Genomic DNA, 26,121 nt, shown 5'->3' on the forward strand with positions numbered 1-26,121 from the left:
GTTCCACCAGCAGCTTTTATGAGATACTGTCTTTGAGTCACTTGCAAATTTTTAATCTACTGCAGGAGAATATGGTATTCAAGAGCCTTCAGAATCAATGCAGCAGACTCCATGTAGAGTCTTGTTTTCCTTATTAATATCATGTGTGACTCAGGACTTATTCCTTTTATTCTTTATTCTAACCATCTGTAAAATAGAAAACTTATGCTAACTGAATGGCCTCTTAGATTCTCCCCACTTGTGATAGTCTATGTTTTCTGCAATATACATTCCATGCACCATTTTTTTTCAAGGAAGGTTAGCACTGACTTAACATCCACTGCCCATCCTCCTCTTTTTGCTAAGGAAGATTGGCCCTGAACTACCAACTGTGCCCATCTTCCTCTATTTTATATGTGGGACACCTGCCACAGCATGGTTTGACAAGTGGTGCGTAGGTCGGCACCTGGGATCTAAACCCGCACACCCCGGGCCACCAACGTGGAGTATGCAAACTTAACTGCTGTGCCACTGGGCTGGCCCCATGTAGCTTTTTGATTTCTTGCCTTAAATGTTTATTTTCTACTGGTATATCTTTGTTGATTTTGTGCTATGTGTTGTGTCTTAATCAGGAAATCCTATTTTTCAAAGCAGGCTGAATCTCTCTGCTCTGGTCTCTCGATCTTCATCTTACCTCATATCTTTTTAGTTCCTCTTCATCCAAGACATATTTTCACGTTTATCTCAGGTTGTTGATTTGTTTCCTGCAAACTCAACTCTAATGTTCACTGTTCCCGACTGTAGTATTAATTAGTCTATTACAGTTTTTTCAGCTTTGAGAGTTTTTATTGAAATCTCAGCCAGTCCTTGTTGCCTGGGGCAGTATCTTCTCCACTATCGTATGTTAGAAGAGGAAACACAGCATGGGAAGCCCGTGGTACAGGAGAGGCAGCATACCGTAAAGCGAGGGGGAAGGGGGACAGGTCTTAAATTCAGAAAGAACTGAGTTTCCACTGTGATCTTGGGAAAACTACTTAACTCTCTGAGCCTCAGCTTTTTTATCTATAAAATACAGATTAGAATACCTTCCTCATAAAGCTATTGAAAGAATTAAATAATTTTATTTAAAATATATACATTGATTAATTAATAATATATATATGTATAATATATAATAATGGCAGTTATTTTTGGGAATCAGCCATCCTCTGAATTCTTCTTACATTTTGTTGTAAATAATCATTTAAACATTAACATTTTTCTAGTATCTAAATGCTTTGTCATTTGTGCTACTAAACTCTCATGAGTTCCCATAGTATTTTTAGTTTCCTTATTTTTCCACAGACTACAGTGTTTATCTTTGAGGATACTGAAAATATTTAAATCTCACATTATTTTATAAGTATTTTAGTGAAGTTTAAGGAGAAAAATGCTACTCTATTGAGTTCTTCTCATTATGGTCAAATAGCCTTTTGATCCTCATCCTCAGATTTAGTTCTATCACTTTCTAGTATCCCCCAAGAGTAAAACCATGTTTTAATATCCGTAAATGATTGTGCAGACAGAATGTCTTCTGTGGAACCCAGGAATCTTTAGTGATATCATACATTACACTTTAGGAAGTTGGTCTGTACAATGATTCTCAACAATGTTCAGAACACTGAGGCCAGACGGTGTCAGACAGTGGTTTCCCCAGCTTCAAATGTAGTGCCCAAGGCAGAGTGGGCTCTCAATATGTGGACTGAATGAATGAATGACAGCATTCTGCACAATGGTAGCAGTTCATTTAATGCTTACAATAGACTGGAGACAACAGAGTTCTGTTGTCAATATGTTTGGGAAAATGGAATTATGTAAAGATATTAACCCAGATCCTTTAGTGAAGGATTTCTCAGAGCCTTTAATATTTGAATATGCTTTATCAACTTTTAAGATGGGGATGCAGCTTGCAGCACTTCTGACATTTATTTAGGCACAGAACTCTACTTATTTTTGAAAATCTAATAAACATCTAGCAGGATCCTAGTTTCCTGCAAAACCAGTTTGTTTCCACCGAAAGCTCAGACCTACCTTCTGCATTGATCTCATGGTCTGGACTCCATAGAAAGATTCTTTTTAGAAAGATACTAGATTATCTGGGGATTTTGAATTCTTTCTCATAGATTATTTTTCCATAAAGGGAATCATAAGTTTTCATTGTCAATCCTTCTATATAATGATTTCACTCAATATTTCGTTTAGGCAAGCTACCAGAGACAATACAGGAATGAGACTCTATCCCAGAATGCGGTCCAAGTGCTGGTAGGTGTAGCAGGAAGCTTTGGCGAGAAGAAGGGAGAGTAAGTATGTTGTCAAGAGAAAGCTTCTATCCTTCTAAGCCACTGTATTTAGGAAATTGTACAAGTGAGTTTTCTTACTTTTGTCTGGTAATTTGGGATCATTAAGTACTATGTGTGTGAGCCACTGCCTGCTCTGAACCCCACCATCAGGCTAAATCACCTACTTTCAGTTTCCCAAACTTGCTCTGCTCGTTCACACCTCTGTGCATTAGAACAAGCTGCTCCTTCTGCATGAGATGCTCTTCCCATCCTCCTTTTGCCTTCCAAAGCTGAGCTGTGGTAAACCACTCTTTCCTTTAGACTGCCTCACTAAGGTCAAAGACTCCCTTGATCCCTCCAGGCACAGCTTCTCAACGCGCATCCTCTCTTAATACTCAGCATCCAGTTGGACTGATTTGTTTAGATTCCCATCTCCACAGCAACGAGTGAGTTCCTCAAAGTCAGTGTGTTAGGGAGTACCCTCAGATCATTGCCTGTGGAAGGATGAAGGATACATGATTGGGTGGAGGGAAGAGTTAAACAGCAATGCAGGTACAACCATGTCCACCCAAAGCCCAGACATACCTTCTTGTTCCAGACCACACTCCTGGTACCAAAGACACCAAAATTCCCTGCTCTAGTGCTCTTCAGCTCATTTCTAGGATCTTATTGGGCCTCTTCCCCTGGGCCATCCTCTCATAAGCAAACTAGGCCTTTGGTATGCACATCTCAAAACCTAAGAGGGATGCTGGCCTGGTGTTCACTTGCGTGTACTAGCTTGTGGTGCAGTGAGGGATAAAACCGTGTGTGGGAGGAGAAGCAACCAGACACTGGAGCGTGTTCTCATGTAGCTCCAGTACAGATTTTCAAAGACTCTTAAGAGTTTTCATTTTAAACCTAGCCATGCAAAGCATTATGATATTATATTTGTCAAGGTAGGAAGATAAAATATCTCATTTAAAATTTCATTTTCTGGAGTAGTAATGTCTAAATATGTCCATACATGGTACAAGGGCCTCTGTGTACCCTCTGGCTTCAGACCCTTCAAGTGCTTAGGGGACTTTAGTGGTGTTAGGGGGTGTGGGGGAGAAGGTTGGGCAAATGTGATTAATTAGAAACAATATGATGGATGCTTTAAAGAGGATAGATGCACAGTGTATTGTGTAAGTTTTTAAATGAATGAATAAATGATATGCTGAAAATGCTATCACTGCATTGTCTAGGAGAGGTTAATATAAAAAAGCAGTATCGAGCAAGTCGCCCACTGCCTTGATTTTTCCTCTTTAAATCCTCCACGAAGGCAGAAGCAACACATGCCTATGAGGACCCAGAATAAATGGACACATAGAGGAGACTGACAGTGGGAAAAGGGGTTAAAGAGTTGAAAGGACTCATAGTGGACAATGAAGGCAAATTTTGGAATATAGTACATTTTTATCCATGTTTGTAAGAGGTAAATATTGAATATTAATATGTGCAAAGCTATATGCCAGGCACTGTTGGGAATATCAAGATTAGCGAGATGATGTTCCAGTGCCCAGAGAACTTTCTATTAATTACACTTGCATTCAGTACTTGCTTCTTTGCTGGGCTGCCTTGGAGTTGATTTTGTCACTTGCTGATCTCTCCTATCAGTATCCCCACGTGTTGGGTTATCTTGTGGTGAGAAAGTAAGTCTAAGGAGAGAAAGAGTGGGGAGTTTAAACAGGGGGACCAGAATCTGTCTTAAGTGCCTACGTAATTGACTAAGAAATAATACTTTGAATACAGAGCTTATATTTGTTGACTTCTGTGTCAGGGCACAGTTTTAAACATTTTACATGTATTACCAATTTAATGTCATAAAAATCCTATAAGTGCTATTAACATCTTCATTTTGCAAATGAGGAAAATGAGGCACAGAGAGCTTAAGTAATTTACCCAAGGTCATCGGACTAATAAATTACAGAGCTCAGGTTTAAAGCGAAGCAGCCTCACTATCCATTTAAAGACATCATACTGTTTTCCTAAATCAGGTCTAAACAGTGACCATCTTGATATAAAACAGGAATTCAGGAACCTCAATTACTTAGTAATTTGAGCTGTAAATATATCACAAACTCATTGATATCAAAGAATTTTAAGATTCATAGGAACCTGTGAAATGATCAGATCTTAGCTTAGATGTTAACTCCTTCAGGAAGACTCCCTGATTCCCCAAGACTATATTAAATGCCCCCTTTTGCGGTCCAGCATGCCCTCTTGTTCATTATCTCTGCAGCAGCACTTACTACACTTTCCTGCAATGGTTATTTACATGTCTTACTCCACTAGTCTGCTGGATCCTTAAGAGCAGGGACCGGTATTTCTTTATGGTTTATGGTTTATGCTTTTTTATGGTTTATGCCTCCTAAATGCTGGGGAGCATTTAGCAAGCATAACAGGTGTTCAATAAATATTTTACAATTAGGAATGAATCAAGTCATATACCCATTCATGATTTTCCATGTAATTACCACATTATTATATTGAATCACAGAGAATTGAATGACTTCATTCTTTTCAATTACATCAGTATCCCTGTTAGCAGAGAAATCTCCCAAATTTCAGAGTGAGAACGTTATAATCAATAGGAAGTTGAACTTAAGTTACCAATGCCCTTCCTCTGAGCCATATTTTAAGATAGGGTCTCAAACCCAGGGACGGAGCCCTAACCTCCTTCTGATGAAGACAGTGAAAGTATTTGGTCAGCAGCAGGTAAGTTCCTTATAAAACCAAGGGAATTGGCTAAGTGAGACCAAATCATAGCACATAAATCTGAGCTGTCTCAATAGAAAAGCCAGAAGAAACCTGCAGACAACTTGGGACAAGTGCTACCAAAGTGTCTTTTAAGGTTTTAGACTCACTGATGTTACCGAACCTGAAGTGAGTTCGCTTACCCGTTGCACAGCAAGCCAATCTCTGACACCAGGTGTGGTGGAAGAAAGTAGGAATTTTATTTTTGCACAGCGCTGAGCAAGGAGAGAGGGAAGCTAATGCTGAAATCCCAAACTCCCCGAAAAGCTAAAAGGAAGGGTTTTTATTTGGGGTTTTAGGTAGGGGAGGGGGAGCATATGGCCTTGCTGGTTGGAGCTTTCCCACCAGCCTGTCTTTGGCCTTGAGACACTTGCAGAGAGGAGGGAGCTCATGACCTTGCTGGTCAGCAGCTTTCCCACCAGCCCGTATCTCTTTGCGGGAGGAGATAGTCCAGGTGCTTGTCCTTGATGGTGTCTGTCTCCATGGAGAATAGTGGATTCTTGAGCCAGGAAGCCAGAGAGTAAGCAGGGAATGGGTGTTTTGCTTTTAACCCCATATTTGCTGGGTTTAATGTGGGGAAAATGATATCAGGGTCGGTATCACTGACTTCTCCAAGTAAGCATTTTAACTCTTTTACTTCACCTCTTGTATTTTTCCCATAAATTCCCTGACTACTTGCTCAGAAGGTGAAAGAAAAGAGATGGGAGGAGGTGTGAGATGGGTTGGATGCTTCATATATCCTGTCTCATTTAATTATCCCAAGCTGCCATAGATATTTTTACCTCTGTTTCACAGAGCAAACAGATTAGTGAGATAATTTGTTCATTGCCATACCAGATAATGGAAGATCCAACATGACAACCCGAAGGTATTTGCGTCTCAAATATTTGAATTATAATATGCTTTCTCTTTTTGAACCTTGATTTCTCTGCTATTTTAAACCACGTATCTCCCATTTTTGGTACTCTGTTTAATGAGTGAGCCCCACAATCTAACTTCATAATTGTGTATCTACTTATATCTATAATTTTGTGACTTGGACCTATGCCCATGAGTGTGTCTCATTCCCAGTCATCACCGTACAAAATAGTCTTCCTGCCTTCTGACGATACTGCAATAAACTCATCCTAAAAATTTTAAAGCATGTTTAAAGATTTCTGTTTTTTTTTTAGACATGTGAGTCCTGAAACAATAAAGAATTATTCTGAAAGCAAAAAAATTCTTAGCTTTATTAGAAAAGTGTTGCTCAATTGGGTGTATAATACTAAAAAGGAAAAAGGGGTCCCATCAAGGTGAGTATTTTTGAAGCTTACTAGAAATGCTTTTATATTCACTTGAAATTCCTTTTTTATTTTTTTAGATTTATATCCTGAATATTTTCCAAAATATTTTGAGGTGGTTTACAACTAAATTACTTGTACACAGACAGAAAGTTACTTAAAGAAAAAAAGAGACAGTATAATAACTTTTTTTATTATTGAGATAAATTTCACATTTTTGTGTACCATTCAGTGTTGTTTAGCATATTCACAATGTTGGGCAATCATCTCGTCTACCAAATTCCACAACATTTTCGTTGCCCCAAAGGTAAACCTGGTCCCAATTAATCAGTCACTCCCCATTCCCCCTTCTCCCCAGCTGCTGGATGGTACTACAGTCATGCATTGCATAACGACTAGCATACATTCTGTGAAACACATTGTTAGGCGATTTCATTGTTGTGTGAACATCGTAGAGTGTACTTACACAAACCGAGATGATATAGGCTACTACAAACCTAGGCTATATGATATTAACCTTATGAAACTATTGTCGCATATGTGGTCTGTCCTTAACCAAAACGTCATTATGCGGGTCATGACTGTAGTCTGCTTTCTGTCTCAGCGAATTTACCTATTCTGAATATTCCATGTAAATAGACTGATACGGTATGTAGCATTTTGTTTCTGGCTTCTTTCACTCAACATAATGTTTTCATCCAGGTTGTAGCATATATCGGTAGCAAAAGGTTCATCTACTTTGTACATATATCAATACTTTATTCCTTCTTATGGCTGAATAATAGCCCATTGTATGGATATACTATATTTTATTTGCCATTTCATCAGTTGATGGACATTTGGATTCTTTTTACCTTTTGCTATTGTGAACAGTGCTGCTATCAATATTTGTGTACAAGTATTTGTTTGAACACCTGCTTTCCATGCACCTAAGAGTGAAATTGTTGGATCATATGATAATTTTATGTTTAACATCTTGAGGAGCCACCAAATTGTTTTCCACAGCTGCTGGGCAATTTTGAAATCAGGAAGTGTGAGTCCATCAACTTTGCTTTTCTTTTTCAAATTTGGTGTAACTCTTTGGAGTTCCTTGCAATTCCATATGAATTTTAGGATTAGCATGTCTATTCCTGAGTGTCATTGAGATTTTCATAGGGACATTGAATTTATAGATTACATTGGGTAGTATTGCTACCTTAACAATATTAACCTTTCCAATTAATGAGCACAGGATGTCTTTTCATTTATTTAGATCTTCCCTAATTTCTTTCAAGAATGTTTTATAGTTTTCAGTATTCAAGTTTTCGGTTGACTTTAATTTTAAGTATTTTTTATGTTATTGTAAATGAAATTGTTTTCTTAATTTAATTTTTGGACTATTCCTTCCTAATGTGTAGAAATACAACTGATTTTTGTATAGTGATCTTGTATCCTGAAGATTTGCTGAATTCACTTATTAGCTCTAGTTGTTTTCTGTGATTTCTCTAAGATTTTCTCTATGTAAGATCATATCATCTATGAATAGAGATAATTTTGCTTCTTCCTTTTCATTTTGGATAGCTTTTATTTCTTTTCTTAGATTCAAGAGGAGAAAATATAGACCCTTCTTCTCAGTAGGAGTATCAACGTTTGTGTGGCTATCTTTAATCCACCACACTCAATAAATACCAAAAGGATATTTTTGTACCACAGTTCTTTTAAAGCCTTCAATACTGACTTAAGCTACAACTTCCTGAGTAATTATTTCTGTTGATGAAACTTAAAGAAAGGGAGATTTGAAAAAGAATTGATAGTCAATGCATCCTTTAGGCTATCTCTTAAATATCATTCATCTTAAAGTGGATAGATTCTGGAGTCAGATGGCTTGGTTTAGAATACTAGTCTACACCATTTATTAGCTGAATGATCTTTTCAGGTCCCAGTTTTCTTATCTGCAAAATAGTATAGTAATATCTATGTCATATTCTGGATGCTAACTGATATATGTAAAGCATCTGGCAAAATAACTGACACATAATATGTTCTCAGATATGCTAGTTGGGTTCTCCTCTGCCTACCTCATGGGATGGTTCTCAAGATTACGTAGGGTATATAGAAAGCTTTAATCCTGGGACTAGCACTGGGTAAGCAGTTAATAAATGTTAGCATTTATTACTATGTACAGAATACCATTCCGTTCAAAATTGAGTTTTCTAGCCAATGGATGAAGTAACTATCAAAGATCAACAAACACAGAAGGAAACAAAGAGAATCAGCAGAAATAACAGCAGATTTATGTTTCTAAGACTTCAGTTATTAGAATTATGCAATATGGACTGTAAGATAAGTATTACTGAAATGTTGAAATTAATAAGTGATGGAATTACAAACATGATGAGGTCAATCACCAAAAGAAACTGAATAGAAAATGGAAAAATATATATAATTCTTAAAATTAAAAATTCAACTTAAATTATTCAGAATTGAATAAAAATGTATACAGTATATCTAATTTAGAGGGATGCAGCTAAAGCTACACAAAGAATGTTAAATGCATAGCATTGACAGGACTTCCATATCAATGTCAAGGCTCTGATAGGAAAATATCAGGACCCTGAGATCTGAAGTGGTAGCTCTTGGGTGAACAAACCTCAGGATCTTGGAACCCCACATTCTCATGAATACTCTGGCCTGGCAGAAGCAGCCGCCTCTCCCCTGCTAGAGCATAATAGCCTCATATCACCTTCAGATGCTGCAAAGACATGACAAGAGGAAGCATCACAAAATGAAGGTTAGTCTCTGCCACCTTTCATTGCTTCCAAAATAATTACCCAGCTCAAGTCTCAGCACAGCTAGAGGGGAAATACAGAGCCTTCTCCAAGAGATTACAACTTATCTACTGAAGGAATTTCAGGAGCTGCCTAATACTAGCAAATGCTAGTAGAACATATAAGAGAATGGATCTTGAGGATATTGGACCAGAAGTTTGCAACATAAGACCACATTGGAGAGAATTTATTGGCACAGTGGTCTTATCCATGATGATTCAGGGATGATTCTGTCAAGGACACTTGGAGCTGGTACTATTACACTTCTGGGATGGTTCTTTGAAGCTTGACCAGATGAATAACCTACAGTAGATGAAATGAATATGATAAAAATTGGAATGTTTAACTAGATTTATTATATAAGAATGAAGAACCAACCACATGACGTTGTTTCTTGGGAAGGCCCAGAGAACATTTCCCTTCACCAAGGCAATCGTGAGAACCTCAAAGATAGGTGTCCTCTGCAAGACATGGTTGACAGTAGAGGCTGCCATGGAATTGGTCTTTTTAGCATCAAAAGGATTCAAGAATGGAGAGAGAGCTGATGAGCAAAAGGATGAGATCAACTACTGCAAAGGAAAATCATGATCCCTCCCTCACCCCTTCTCTCAATCTAAGTCAATTCTCAGAACCAGAGTCCTTGAGAAAAGACCGCAACAATACCACAAGTATATAGGTAAATAGTCCCTCGATCTTTTCTCAAGTGGACCTTTAGTCACTTTACCAGAGTTACTGTGCATTGGGAAAAGAGAATACCCAGACTTTTATAGGACTTTGGGATATGGCATTTAAAACGATACTGATATGAAAGGTTTATAATGTCATCACGGTCCTCAAGTTAGACTAGGAGCTTTGATTCTAGATGATATATGGAGTTTCTGACCCAGTCTGTCTCATAGAAGTCCGGTAGGTCTACTCTCTGTTTATTTCCCTGAGTCCGTAAGTGTATAATTGGAATGAATATACTTAGCATCTAGCCAAACATTCATATTGTCTCGCTAACCTATAGAATGAGAATCATTATGGCAGGAAGGGCCAAGTGGCCAAGTGGAACCCCTGGACAAAATAGTAATAAGAAGCAATATAGCATTCTAGAAGGAGGTAAGAAATTAATACCAACGTTACAGATTTAAAGGAATTGTGAGTAATCTCCATCATATCCCCTTCAATTCATCTATCTGGCATAAAAAAAGTCAGATTATACTCAATCATAAACTTAAGCAAAAGGTAACTTCGAGTGCAAAGCTGTACCAGATATGATTTTATTGCTGGAAGAAATCAAGAAAAGCAGTCTGTGGTCTGGTCCGAGATGGCAACTTAGGAGGCCCTTGAACTCAACTCCTCCCATGGATACACTGAATCTACAGCTACACATGGATCAATTCCCTCTGAAAGAAATCCAGAAACTAGCTGAATGACTTCTGCGCATCAGGCTAATGAGAAAATACCTACATTGAAATGGGTAGGAAAGGCTGAGACACACTCTTACCATAAAACCCACCCTCTGGAACAGAGACATACAATCAGAAGGGAATTCACAGCTCCCAGCTTTTCCCTAAGAAGGAAGAAGTTTGGACCCAGCATTTAGTGCCCCAACTTTTAAGACTTCCGTCTGAGAGATGGGCCCCCAAAACACATAGCTCTGAAAGCTAATGGGGCTTACATTCACAAGATCCACAAGATTAGAGAAGGCAAAGTAATAATTCTTAATAAGCTTGCAAAGATAGTGTCTCCCCAGAAGGAGCTTGTGCAAAAGTCTGGCACCCTGGCTTTTGTGACTGCTACCCAGAGGACATACCCTTTTATTATTATCTGGCTCTAGTGGCCAGTGGAGCTTGCATTCAAGGGTCCACTGGAATGTAGCAAATAAAGAGACACTTTTCAACTGGCTGCCCTCCAGAGCTCAGTACAGAAGCAGACAGAAATGCCCATCTCCCAGTCTTTCTCTGAAAGAAGTCTATTTGCATACATCAAAAGCTGCTACCTGAGGGCACTGGCTTCTAATCAACCTGCATATAACTGCTGAATAAGATCCTCCCCCTTGGGACACAGACAGGTCTTAGCATACCCTCAATTACTGGGAGCCACTAAGAACAAATAAGGCAGCTTGGACAATCACAAAGGTTTGAGAGACAACTGAGAGCTCAGGCTGGGCGGAATGATTAGCTTCATCTCTTACACAAGATCACTTCATCAAAGCTGGGAGAGGTGGCTTTTTGATCTAATGCACAGGAACCAGCACAGAGAATAAAGGAAAATGAAGAGACAGAGGAGTATATTCCAAACAAAAGAACTGGATAAAACTCCAGAAATAGATCTTAATGAAACTGAGATAAGTGATTTATCTGATAGATCAAAATAGCAATCATAAAGTTGCTTACCAAGGTCAGGAGAAGAATTCATGAACAAAGAGAGAATTTCAACAAAGAGACAGAAAATATAAGAAAGTACCAAATAGAAATCACAGAGCTGAAGAATACAACAACTGAGCTGAAAAATTCAGTAGAGGGGCTAAACAGCAGACTAGATCAAGCAGAATAAAGGATCAGTGAACTCAAAGACAGGGTAGTGAAATTCATCCAATCAGAGGAGCAAAAAGAAAAAGATAGCTTAAAGGATTTATGGGACACCATCAAGCAGACCAATATTCACATTATAGGGGTCCCAGAAGGAGAACAGAGACAGAAAAGGGCAGAAAGCTTATTCAAAGAAATAATGGCTGAAAACTTCCCTAACTTGGAGAAAGAAACAGATATCCAGATCCAAGAAACTCAGAGAGTTCCAAATACAATGATTCCAGAGACCTACACTGAGACACATTATATAATTAAATTGTCAAAAGTTAAAGATAAGGAGAGAATCTTAAAAGCATCAAGAGAAAAAAAACTTGTTATGTAGAAGGGAACCTCCCATAAGACTATCAGATTTTTCAGCAGAAATTTTGCAGGCCAGAAGACAGTGTCATGATATAGTCAAAGTACTGAGAGGAAAAAAACTCTGCTAACCAAGAATACTCTACACAGCAAAGTTAAAATAGATTGTTATAAATAAAAGATGTTTTACATAAGCCTTGTGGTAACCACAAAGTAAAAGCCTATAGTAGATAAACAGAAGATAGAGAGAAAGGAATATAAGCATACCACTACAGAAAATTGTCAAGTCAGAAAGATGGAAAGCAAAAGAAGATAGGCACAAAAGAATTACAAATTAGCCAGAAAACAATAATCAAAATGGCAATAGTAAATCCATATCTATCAATAATTACTTTAAATGTAAATAGACTAAATTCTCCAATCAAAAGACACAGAGTGACTGAATGGATTTTAAAAAAATGATACAACTATACACTGCCTAGAAGAGACTCATTTCAGTTTTAGGACACACACAGGCTGAGAGTGAAGTGATGGAAAAAAGATGTTCCATGCAAATGGAAACCAAAATAAAACTGAAGTATCAGACAAAATAGACTTTATGACAAAGACTGTAATGAGACAAATAATTATATGATGCTATCATGACATAATTATATCATTATATACAATTATATAATGATAAAGGGGTCAATCCAATGAGAGAATATAACATTTGTAAATATTATTCACCCAACACAGGAGCACCTAAATATATAAAGCAAATATTAGCAGATCTAGAGGGAGAAATAGACAGCAAAACAATATTGTAGGGCACTTCAACACCCCACTTTAAACAATGGGTAGATCACCTGGACAGAAAATCAATGAGGAAACATCAGATCTAAACTACAGTTTAGACCAGATGGACCTAACAGATATTTACAAAACATCTCATCCAACAGCAGCAGAACATACACTTTCTTCTCAAGTGCACAGAGAACAGATCATATGCTAAGCCACAAAACAAGTCTTAATAAATTTAAGAAGATTGAAATGATATGAAACATCTTTTCTGACTAAAATGATATGAAATTAGAAATCAAGTACAAAGAGAAAACTGGAAAACTCACAAATATGTGGAGATTAAACAACATGCTACTAAATAACCAATGGGTCAAAGAATAAATCAAAAGGAGAATAAAAAAATATCTTGAGAAAAATGAAAATGAAAATACAACACACCAGGGGTCAGCCCTGTGGCCAAGTGGTTAAGTTCGCGAACTCCGCTTTGGTGGCCCAGAGTTTCACCGCTTCAGATCCCGGGTGCGGGCCTCCTCAGGCCATGCTGAGGCGGCATCCCACATGACACAACTAGAAGGACCCAAAACTAAAAAATATATATGCAGCTATGTACTGGGGAGATTTGGGGAGAAAAAGCAGAAAAAAAGATTGGCAATAGTTGTTAGCTCAGGTGCCAATCTTTAAAAAAAACTACAACACATCAAAAGTTATGGAATGAAGCAAAAACAGTTCTAAGAGGGAAGTTCATAGCAATAAACACCTACATTAAGAAGCAAGAAAGATCTCAAATAAATAACCTAACTTTACAGTTCAACGAACTAGAAAAGGACAAATTAAGCCCAAAGGTAGTAGAAAGAAGGAAATAACAAAGATCAGAGTGGAAATAAACAAAGTAGAGACTAAAAAGACAATAGAAAAGATCAATGAAACTAAGAGCTGTTTTCTTGAAAAGATAAACAAAATACACACACCTTTAGCTAGGCTTATCAAGAAAAGAGAGAGAAGACTCAAACAAATACAAATAGAAATGAAGGAGGAGATATTACAATTGATACTACACAAATGCAAAGAATCATAAGAGACTACTGTGAAAAATTATGCACCAACAAACTGGACAAGCCAGAAGAAATGTACAAATTCCTAGACCATACAACTTCCAACTCTGATTCAGGAAGAAATAGAAAATTTCAACAGGTCAATTACTAGTAAATATATAGAATCAGTAATAATAAACCTCCCAAGAAATAAGCCTAGGACCAGAAGGCTCCACTGGAGGCTTCTATCAAACATTTAATGAAAAATTAATATCAATCCTTCTCAGACTCTTCCAAAAAATACAAGAGGAAGGAATACACCCATACCTGTTTTACAAGGTGAGCATTACCCTGATACCAAAACCAAACAAGGACATTACAAGAAAATAAAATTATAGGCCAATATCCCTAGATGCAAAAATCCTCAATAAAATATTAACAGACCAAATTCAATAATACATTTAAATGGTCATATACCATGATCAAGTGGAATTTATTCCAGGGATGTAAGGATGGTTCACCATCCTCAAATCAATTAATGTTATACACCACGTTAAGAAAATGAGAATAAAAATCATATGATCATCTCAATAGATGCAGAAGAAGCATTTGACAAAATTCAACATCATGCATGATAAAAATTCTCAACAAACTGGGTATAGAGGGAATGTACCTAAACATAATAAAGGCTATGTATGGCAAGCCCACAGCTAACATCATACTCAAGGATGAGAAGCTGACAGTTTTTCCTCTAAGATCAGGAAGAAGACAAGGATGCCTACTCTCACCACCTTATTCAACATAGTAGCGGAAGTCCTAGCCAGAGCAATTAGACAAGAAAAAGAAATAAAAGGCAACCGAATCAGAAAGGAAGAAGTAAAACTGTCTCTATTTGCAGATGACATAATATTATATATAGACAGCCCTAAAGCCTCCATCAAAACCTGTTAGAACTAATAAACAAATTCAGTAAAGTCACAGGATACAAAATCGATATAGAAAAATCAGTAACATTTCTATACACTAATAACAAACTAGCAGAAACAGAAGCTAAGCAAACAATCCCATTTAAAATTGCATCAGAAAGAGTAAACTATCTAGGAATAAATCTAACCAGGGAGGTGAAAGACCTGTACACTGAATACTATAAGACATTGATGAGAGAAACTGAAGAAGACACAAATAAATGGAAAGATATTCTGTGCTCATAGATCAGAAGAACTAATTTTGTTAAAATATCCAATTACCCAAAACAATCTACAGATTCAATGCAATCCCTATCAAACTTCCAATGACATTTTTTACAAAAATTTTTAAAAATCCAAAAACTTGTACGGAACTACAAAAGACCCTGAATAACCAAAGCAATTCTGAGAAAGAAGAACAAACTGGAGGTATCACACTTGTTGGTTTTAAACTATATTACAAAGTTGTAGTAATCAAATAGTAGGCGTTGGCATAAAAACAGACACACAGGTCAATGGAACAAAATAGAGAACCCAGAAATAAAACCATGAATGTATGGTCAATTAATTTATGACAAAGGAGCCTAGACTACACAATAGGAAAATGATAGTCTCTTCAATAAATGGTGTTGGGGAAACTGCACAGCCACATGCAAAGGAATGAAACTAGACCACTATTTTACACCATACACAAAAGTCAACTCAAAATAGAGTAAAGACTTGAACATAAGACCTGACACCATAAAACTAGAAAAAACATGGGGGTAAGCTCCTTGATATCTGTCTTTACAATGACTTTTTGGATTTGACACCAAAAGCAAAGGCAACAAAAACAAAAATCCAGTGCGACTACATCAAACTAACAAGCTTCTGCACAGCAAAGGAAACCGTCAACAAATGAAAAGGCAACCTATGGAACGGGAGAAAATATTTGCAATTCATATATATGATAAGGGGTTAATATCCAAAATATTTCAAGAACTCATGCAACTCAACAGCCAAAAAAAACAAGCATTATGATTTTAAAAATGAACAGAGGAACTAAATACACAGTTTTCCAAAGGAGACATACAAATGGTCAACGGATACGTGAAAAGGTGCTTAACATCACTATCAGAGAAAGGCAAATCAAAACCACAAGGAGCTATCACCTCACACCTGTTAGAATGCCTACCCTCAAAAGGACAAAAGATAATAAATGTTGGTGAGGATGGATGTGGAGAAAATGGAACCCATGTGCACTGTTGGTGGGAATGTAAATTGGTGCAGCCACTATGGAACACAGTATGGAGGTTCTTCAAAAATTAAAAATAGGACTACCATATGATTCAGCAATCCCACTTCTGGGTATATATCCAAAGGAAATAAGAGCAGGATATCAAAGAGATATCTGCACTCTCTTCTTCATTGCAGGATTATTCACAATAGCCAAGATATGGACATAACCTAAGCGTACATCAATGGATGAACAGATAAAGAATATATTATATATATTGGTACAGTTTGGTAAAAGGTTACAAGCGTTCAGCTATAACCTGAGTATGGTGTGAGGATCTAATGTACAGCCTGGTGACTATAGCTGATAACACTGTATTGTATAATTGAAATTTGCTAAGAGAGTAGAATGTAAATGGTCTCACCCTCCAAAAAAGATAATTATGTGAGGTAATGGATGTGTTCATTAACTAGGTGTGGGGAATGTTCTCACAATCTGTATGTATATCAAACCACCATGTTGTACACTTTAAATATCTACAATTTTATATGTCAGTTATACCTCAATAGAGCTGAAATAAAGATAAAAGAAAGAAAAGAAAAGCAGTCTGGAGAGAGGACTGAGAAGGGCAGAGGCTGTGTTACTGTGCAGTCAACAAGGCCTACACTCTGTGGCTTCTCTCTCACCTGGGCACTGCCTGAGGCCTTGGAGGTCCCTGGCAATTTGATGACAGGATCATCTATGTATTCATAGTTTCACCTTCTTCTTAAATAAGGCCCAAGTTGTAAAATTTTTGGATCATACATAACACAGATCTACCTCTGAGAATGGGAAAGCGACTGAGCACTTACCCAATCGTCAACCTGTAATTGAGTAATCGCTTCATTTGAGTTTTACCAATAATAATCCGTGATTGTACTACTTGAATATTTAAAAAATAAAATTAAAATGCTTAACGTAAAAATCCTCTCATCTACAATTCCACTCTCTAGCATACTTGGTATGAAAACTATTTTTTAAAGCATATTCATTAATTTAAATTTTTTGATAAAATGTGGACCCACACTGTTCTGCTACCACACATCCTCAGATCTGTTCCAGATTTTATGCCTTGACAAGGAAAGATGCTCGTGATAACTATTAAGAGAAAAAAAAACTTACAAGACAATATGTATGATATAACTTATTTTGTGTTTATAGATAGTGATGATATTAAAAAAATTGGAACAATATTCAAATTGTTAATAGTAGTCATCCTTGAGAAGTGAAATTATTGGAAGGTGGGAGAGATTCCCTTTGTTTTGTTTTGTTTTTTTTTAATATTTCCAGCTTGAATTATCCCTGTCTTGTGACCAAAAGTATTTCTATTAAAAGTAAAAGTAAAAATGAATGAGAGGTGAAGAATGTGAGAAAGAAAGAGGAGAAACCAGCTTCAAGACATTTAGCAAAGGAGGATTTTTTTTTTCCACTGAGAAGCCATCACATCCCGTTGGCTTATGTATTTTATTTTATTTATTTATTTTTTAACTTTTTTGTATTTTTTTTATTTGGTAAACCAATCCTTTTATTTTTAATTTTTTATTTTATTATTTTTTTTATTGCATTAACATTGGTTTATAACATTGCATAAATTTCAGGTGTACATCGTAATCTATTTCGAATTCCATGTAGATTACTTCACATTCACCACCCAAAGACTAATTACCATCCATCACCGTACACATGTGCCTAATCACCTCTTTTGCTCTCCTCCCTCCCCCTTCCCTGGTAACTACCAATCCAATCTTCTGTTGCTATGTGTTTGTTTGTCGTTTTTGTCTTCTGCTTATGAGTGAGATCATACGGTATTTGACTTTCTTCCTCTGACTCATCTCACTTAACATAATACCCTCAAGGTCCATCTATGTTGTCACAAATGGGCAGATTCCATCATTTCTTATGGCTGAGTAGTATTCCATTGTGTATAAATACCACATCTTCTTTATCCATTCGTCCCTTGATGGGCACCTAGGTTGCTTCCAAGTCTCGGCTATTGTGAATTATGCTACGGTGAACATCAGGGTGCATGTAACTTTATGCATTTCTGTTTTCAAGTTCTTTGGATAAATACCCAGTGGTAAAATAGCTGTATCATGCCGTAAATCTATTTTTAATTTTCTGAGGAAACTCCATACTGTTTTCCATAGTGGCTGCACCAGTTTGCACTCCCACCAGCAGTGTAGGAAGGTTCCCTTCTCAGAGGAGGAAATTAGTAGGACAGTGTCTGAAGTAGGATGCCAGAAATTTTAGGTAATGATGACAACTTCCCAGAATTAAGCTGGGCTCTGTAGCTATTGATGATTAGAACAGAACTGAGCATATGATAAAAATAATCCAATGTGATTCTTTTATCAGATAAAACTCTCTCTTTTTTTACAGACATTTCTTTCTTCGTATATGCCATAAAATAGTATTTACTGATGAATTCGAGTACGTTGGATACCTTGTGATACTAATGAATTTGTTTCCTATTATAATTTCTTGGATACCCGGGTTAAATACTATCTACGAGCAGGAATTAAGACATTCTAACTACTCTTTTCTTGCATTTTATATCCTGGAGGCCCTACTTAAGGTAATCTAACTGTGTGTGTGTGTGTGTGTGTGTGTGTGTGTGTGTGTGTGAATGTGTTATTTTTCTAAGAGGAAGATTTCCCAACTTCATTTTTCAACATTAGCTACAGACAGTTTTCTAAAGGAGTGTATGAAATTCTCCCTCACTTCTCAAACAAGCTTTAATTTTTAATGATGATTTCTTAGGGTAAATCAATAGAAAATATATATACTTTAAGGACTGAGTTTGTATTTGCAGAAACAAATTTTAAAATGGTGTGTGTCAAAGGGACCTAGAGTGAGTTTCAAAGGTGTTGGCAGTGTTCTTAAACTTAGCAGGGTGGTGAGTACGTGGTTGGTCATTTCATTATTTTTGTACTAGACAGATATACTGTTGGATAGGTAGATTACTGGGTATTCAATTATATTTGAAATCATTTCATAATTTGATTTTTTAAGTCCAATATAAGCGTAGTTGTTAAATAATGAAAATATACACTCACAAACTGATAATATTGTGTCATATGGTTCAACAAGTTGTAATATAAAATATTTTTAGCAAAAAGATTTAAATAGATGAATTTAAATCTTATATTTGGACAAAATAAATGAATTTCAAATCTTTACTGGAAAATTTAAATGCTACTGCTGAGCCATGATATTGGAAGGTGGGGATGGATTTACATTCAATCACACTGTACGTAAAAAAATTCCAAGTTAGTTGGAAAGACCATAGGAGATTTCATATAACTAAGAGTAAAAAAAAGACAATTAGGGTTAGTGAGGTGTTCCCTAAAATCATTTAATATGGAGGCCAGCCCAGTGGCATAGTGGTTAAGTTCACGCACTCCACTTCAGCAGCCCAGGATTCGCGGGTTTGGATCCTGGTTGCTGACCTAGACACCATCATCAAGCCATGCTGTGGCAGCATCCCACATACAAAATAGAGGAAGATTGGCACAGATGTTAGCTCAGGGACAATCTTCCTCAAGCAAAAAGAGGAAAATTGGCACCGAATGTTAGCTTAGGGCCCTTCTTTCTCACCAAAAAACAAAAAAAAAAGGAAAGAAATCATGTAATACATGCTATAGTAGAAAGAGCACTGAACAGGAGTCAGGAGACTTGGCTCTGGTTTTGTTTTTCTCTGACAAACTGTTAGCTGTTTATCAAGTTACTGATCTTTTCCCAACCTCCATTTGTTCTTCTAGAAAATGTCAGGGTTGGCCTAAATGATAGATGAAGATCCCTCTAGCTCTATTATTCTTTGTACTTTGCCAAATGTAAGCTGCTGTCATAGCCATCACAGCCACCGCTTCATTCAATCAGGCCCACTTAAGACAGCAGAACTGGACTGCAGAGGTGTCATCACACTTCATAGCTGAAAGGATGTTCTCAACTGTGCGATCCCATTCTTGACTCTCCCTTCTACTTAAGTCAAGATTCATCCTCACTGCTCAATCTGCAAACTCGCCTTCACTTATCATTTCCTTCACTCTCTTTACTATTTAGTTCAGTTCTGCCCTCTGTGTACTGTGCCTTTTTAAATATCCATTGTGTTTATGCCTTGCATTTTATAGATGAGGGACCTGAGTCTCTGATAAGTTGTGTAACTTGTCTAAGGTCACACAGCTAATGAATAGTAAAGTTGGAATCCAGTCCTTCAAAGTTTGTGTTCTTTTTTTTTTTTGTAGATTGGCACCTCAGCTAATATCTGTTGCCAATGTTTTGTTTTCTTTCTTCTTCTCCCCAAAGCCCCTCAGTACATAGTTGTATATTCTAGTTGTGGTCCTTTTGGTTGTGCTGTGTGGGACACTGCCTCAGCATGGCCTGATAAGTGGTGTCATGTCTGTGCCCACGGTCCAAACTGGCAAAACCCTAGGCCACCAAAGCAGAGCGCGAGCTTAACCGCTTGGCCGTGGGGCCAACTCTGTGTTCTTTCTAATATACAGTGCTGCCTTAGAATTCCATACTTGTATTTTCAACATTTTCCCAAAACATTCCTTAACCTATTAGAGGAATGGGTTTTTTGAAACTTTCCCAGAGGAAGGGTAATCACTCTTCTGCATCCGAGAGCCAGAGGCTGGCATTACCTGAACTTCAGCCATTCTTTGACAACCTTATATTCAACAAATCCCTCTTCCTTTGAAGTCTACGCTATCCTTTTATGCCAGGCTCTTCCTCTCCTGTGACTCTATTCTAGTGACCTCCAGAATACTCCTTCATGTTTCTGAATATTTGGTATCTGGATAAAGTCTTAACTTTTATACCTGTTTTTTCAAGTTCCTAAGAGAATGACCCAACCTATATACTCTGTTTCCATAAGAAGGAAATGAGACGTCTACAAGAGGCTAAACAGTGACTTGGGCAGGACCTCACAAGACCAGGATCTGGTCTTCTACTTCCTAGATTCAGACACTGAATTTCCTCAGCCCAGCCAAATGTGAGCAGACTCAAGAGAAATGACTCTCTACCACTAAACACACAAGAGTCTGTTAATAAACGTGGCAATTTCTTAATTTATAATGGAGCATAGGCTTTCCCTGGGGCATGAATATGTCTGTCTCCTACACATTCTTTGAATCATAGGGGGTAGGGGGACCAAGCTGCTAAAGGAAAACAAATTAATCAAAATTAAAAATCAGTATCTTAAACATTATAATAGAGAAACGCACAGGGTGTTATAAGAAAAAACAAGAGGTTTTTACACAGAATAGTAGGGTCAGAGGAGAAAGACTTTTGAGGAAAGCAGATGCATGAGTTGAATTTTGAATAATGAATAGGAGTCAAACTAGAGAATAAATACGTGAATACGTAGCATAATGGGCAACAGAAACAAGGGAAAACTTAGAGGCAACACTGTGACACATGCAAGGAGCATCATGCCCAATGACAGAAGTTTAGGGATATGTTGGTCAGGGTGGAGATTGGAGAGGTGTCAAATTTGTGTGGAGGATGTGGGAAATGAGACAAGAAACATAGATGTGAATTAAATAATAAAGAGCCTCATAGGTCATGCTATCTTGTGCACTTCGCTGGTATCTACTGCCATCCATGGTCTAATGACTCCCAAATTCCTATCTCCAGCTCAGATTTTATCCAGAGCCTCACACCATATAGACAACTGATGACTGGATCTCTTTAACAAAATACTGTGCCAACATCTCAAACAGCATATTCGAAACACATATATCTTCTCTGAACCTACTTTTCCTTCAAAGTTCCACTGGAAAACTAATTTCCCAGGCTGAAATCCACAATCATCTTTGACATCTCCCGCTCTCTTAGCTATAAGTAGGTTTTCAATGAAAGTTTTTTGAGATAAAGAAGGAATGAATGAATGAATGATCATAAACTAGTAGATATTTTGAATATTTTCTCCCTTGGAATAGATGCTTCAATATGTTAACCATTTATTTCAAATTACTATGATCACTTACAAGTATTTCAGACAAGTGGAGTCTTAAGGTAGATCAGAGAAAAACCTAACTAAGTGATGTTTTAGTTATTGGAGAAAATGCTGTAGTAAAACAAAAACAAACAAGATAATATAATTTCTTTTTAAATCAACAGATAGCAGCAATGAGGAAGAAATATGTTTCACATACCTGGAACCTATTTGAATTAGCAATTACAATAGTTGGCATCATAGACGTAATACTTATTGAGACAAACTCCATTGATTATACTTTTGATTTGATTCAAACCATGGTCTTTATAAAAATTGTTCGGCTTTTTCGCATACTACGCATTTTGAAGGTAAAGAACTGTTAAATTGTGTAATTTCAAATTTCTCTTGACTGCTTCGTGAGATATGGACTAAAACCAGTTTATAGTTTTATGGCTTCCACTCTCTGTTGGGCTGATGTTTATATTTTAAATTTTAGATCCCTTTGACAAATTAAGTTTTGTAACATATTATGAATATCCAAATTATATTAGAATTTATTTAGCTTATAAAAGTATAGAAATACTCATCACAGCTTTCCCTTTGAATAGAGAGCACATGAAACGTTCCATATTAGTGTAAATAAAGATTAACCCCAAAGTAATGTTTATTCTTACAGATACCTGGAATAAAAGATGGAAATCAACAAAACAAACACACATACAAACCATTCATTGTGATAAAGCAAATAGTACACATTTATACAAATCAAGAAACCACAAAATATACGTTTTGTATTATATAAATTTGTATTATAAAATTGAAGTATCAAAAATGACCTTTGTCTAATACATCTTTCTATAACAAGCATGATGGGTAATTATTTGTTTTCTATATGAGTATAGAGATTGTGAAGCATAGATTGGAAAACATAGGAATAGCCAATTCTGCTGAAGTTAGGGGAGTGCACTCTGGTAACAGATAACCTGTAGACAGAAATCTCAGCAAAGGAACAACAAGAAGTTAATTGTGGGGTCAAACATGGAGTCTGAGTATGGCAGGTTCTAACCCAAATGAACCATCTAGTAGGAAGTTTAGGAGGAGATTTAGCAGGTAAAAGTGGCAGTACTTTATAGACAGCCATTTTATGACCTAAGCACAGATTAATCACATTGTTTTCCAAGTATTTAAAGCAGTTGAAAATAGAATCTAATTCTCTATAAGGGAAATAAGTAAAGAATAAAGTCATAACTTCACATAGGTGCCCAACATTATTAGTTATAGGGAAATAGCTGAAGCCATGAAGTTATAAAGATAACATGAATAAAATAACTAAGAACCCTGACGGGTTACTATAGTTACTGTTGAGGGCATGCCATTTCATCTTACTGTCTATTTTAATTTAGACTAATCAACATATAATCAACTAACATTTGTACAATTTATATTAAATAATAGCCCTGTTTTTTCAGCTTGTAACACCAAAGTTGCTGCAAATAATAGATAAAAAGATGAGTCATCAGCTGTCCTTTAGGTATGCTATACTAAAAGGATATGTCCAAGGTGAAGCAGACATAATGACTATAATTGATCAGATTGCAAGTTCTAAACAGGTTAAAAAGGTGAGGAAAACCTTAAATACTAAGAAGAGTATTTATTCCTTTCACCCCTCCATTGCCCCTATAATGTCTTCTGTCTATTTATGTAGATGTGGTCTTTGACTCCTGGTTTGCTAAGTAATTTTTGTAAAAGCTTAAACTAATCTACGTTTAGATTACTCAAATGCCTCCTTACTGAAATGTCTGTGACTAGGAAGTTACAAGGCTCTTGGAAGCTATCATGAAATACATGTGCAATGGTCATCTCCTCTTCATGCAAATTCCAGGATCGGTCAAGCTACAGATGCATTAAATAGGAAATATTGGAGGATCAGAAGTGAAGGCAATGTTGAACAAACAGAGGTTCCTCATAATTCCTGCAGGCTCCTTCTGTCTCTCTCTATTCCTGATTTTCCCACAGTAAATAGTAACAGAAGTAAAGGATGGGGATCTGGCAAATGGGGAGAAGTAACAATAAGTCATCTAGAGGGAAAAGTTGTTGGATTCCCTTATTTCTGCAGATGAAAAAAATGAAGCCAAGAGACATTAAATGATTTAGGCTGAAAGTCACATAGATGGTAAACAGCAAAGGGAATTCTAGGGCCTAAGTTCCAGATTTTATTTCTTATTTTCTCCGTTGAGGCAGATTAACACTGATACATAGCCACAAGTTTGTCAGCTATGGAATTAAATATTTACCTTTCAAGGAAATTTAGAACATTTGAGTGCTATATTTTACATGCCCAAAGCTTTGGAGTTGAGAAAATTGAACATTCAATATGTAAAGGAGAACACAAAAAGCAGTATCTTTCCTCTTTTCACTACCTGTAACTTTCAAGCTATTTTCCTGAATTTTGTTACCTTTTCTAACCACTCATTTTTAGCACTGAAATCTGAGGGTACACAATAGGAAATACAAAATGATTTGAATCTCTAGGATTTTGCTCAGTTTTAGTCCTCATTTTTGCTCTTACACAGCTTGGCCAAACCTCTTACCTCACTTAAGGTGCAGCTGCCCCTGTTTCCCAAATTTGGGGGTTCTCATAAAGTTGAATGGGAAAGTATCTACAATTCTCACATTTTTTGGAATCGATAGCATCCTAAAGCAAGTTACTTTAAGGAAAAATATATGACTCACCTTCAGGCTTCTCAGAATCAGCCTAGTTAATACCACATATCCTCTCCATCACTCTTGCTGGAGCAAAATTAAATTCACTGCACAAAATTTAATTCTAATTTCTGAAAGGCTCTCCATCATATTTTTCTTTAAAGTTCTTAATTTGGGTTAAAAATCAATCAGATGCAAATGTAAAGGCCTTTTTTGAGAGTTTGTTTTCCAATGGGGATAACGCTTCTTTTGTTCCGTAGATGTTATTAAGCAGGCTAACGAGGAATACAGGACATGCTATGAAAGAACTAGGTAGGTATCTCTCACCCTAAAGATTCAGCATGACCATCTCTTATTATCACTACTTCAGAGAGGCAATGGTTTTGATAACTAAACTGCTCTCTGAGGAAACCTACTTACCATTAATAATAAAGTGAATAACTTCAACAATCCACATGATCATATCTTTGGCTGGATGGGCATAATGTAATTTTATCTCTCCACACTTATTCTCTCTGCCTTATACCACAGTGAAGGGCTTTTAATTTCTGTTTAAAGAAAACACATTAGCATGCCATGATTACACGTTATTATCACCTTATAAATTCTATTTTCTTTCATACCAGAAGTATACATACCTTTCTGCACAACACAGGAAAGAAGTTACTTTTTCCTTCCAGTTGCCACAGAGCTGCCATCTGAGGACTTAAGCTTTATAATGAGTTGAAATCAGAACAGAGTCTCACAAAATCTCTGTTATGACTCCTGGGAGGTTCAATGCCCAAACATGACAACAGCCTATTCTCTGAGTCATGCCAGGTCATGCTCTCAGTGCAGGACAAATCCCAGGAGTGGGACAGACAAATTCCTGTAGTATAATGTTCATGTGTGAGGAGAAGAGGATTTGGTCCCAACTGGTGGGCAGCAAAAGGATACAGCAAGCCTGGGTATGAGGCCAAACTCGAGAGATCTTGCATGGCATGTAGTTGTCAAGCCAGACAAGAGGTCCTGACCAACAAAAAGGCAAGTGTAAAATCTAAGTGGATGAAACTCTCATGGACATTCAGTAATCCAGATAAAACAGGGAGATGGAAGAGTTATCTAGATATACAGGCAGGGTAGATGGACAATGACCCAGGCTGAGTGAAAGGACTTAATCAGAAGCCGTATCTAAGCACACAGTCAGTAGTCAAAAATCCTGATTTAAACAGAATAGAAAAGTTGAACATGAACTCCAGACCTAGAGCCCAGAAGAGCCTCACGGTGTCCAGTGCAAGTGGATCAGCATAATTGTTAATGCTAGGACTAGAGTTGTCTGTCCCTCATGAGCTAAGGCATAGGTATGAGCTGCTAACAAGAAAATGGCAGGCGGGACTCTGCAACTACTAGTGAATGATGATTGATTGCAGAG

At 36.9% G+C, this 26,121-nt stretch overlaps 1 protein-coding gene across 14 annotated transcripts in view; it reads left to right on the forward strand.

Moving 5' to 3' along the window:
- SLC9C1 (solute carrier family 9 member C1) overlaps window positions 1–26,121 on the forward strand; it is a 94,481-nt gene that overhangs the window by 47,761 nt on the left and 20,599 nt on the right. For all 14 annotated transcript variants that reach the window (XM_070582690.1, XM_070582698.1, XM_070582696.1 and 11 more), the window contains 6 exons: window positions 2,221–2,318; window positions 6,245–6,364; window positions 18,446–18,641; window positions 22,190–22,375; window positions 23,477–23,626; window positions 24,971–25,022. In XM_070582690.1, coding sequence (XP_070438791.1) covers window positions 2,221–2,318; window positions 6,245–6,364; window positions 18,446–18,641; window positions 22,190–22,375; window positions 23,477–23,626; window positions 24,971–25,022 — 802 coding nt within the window. The remainder of the gene's footprint in view (window positions 1–2,220; window positions 2,319–6,244; window positions 6,365–18,445; window positions 18,642–22,189; window positions 22,376–23,476; window positions 23,627–24,970; window positions 25,023–26,121) is intronic.

Source organism: Equus przewalskii, chromosome 18, assembly GCF_037783145.1.
Source record: "Equus przewalskii isolate Varuska chromosome 18, EquPr2, whole genome shotgun sequence".
In the NCBI taxonomy this organism is placed as follows: Eukaryota; Metazoa; Chordata; class Mammalia; order Perissodactyla; family Equidae; genus Equus; species Equus przewalskii.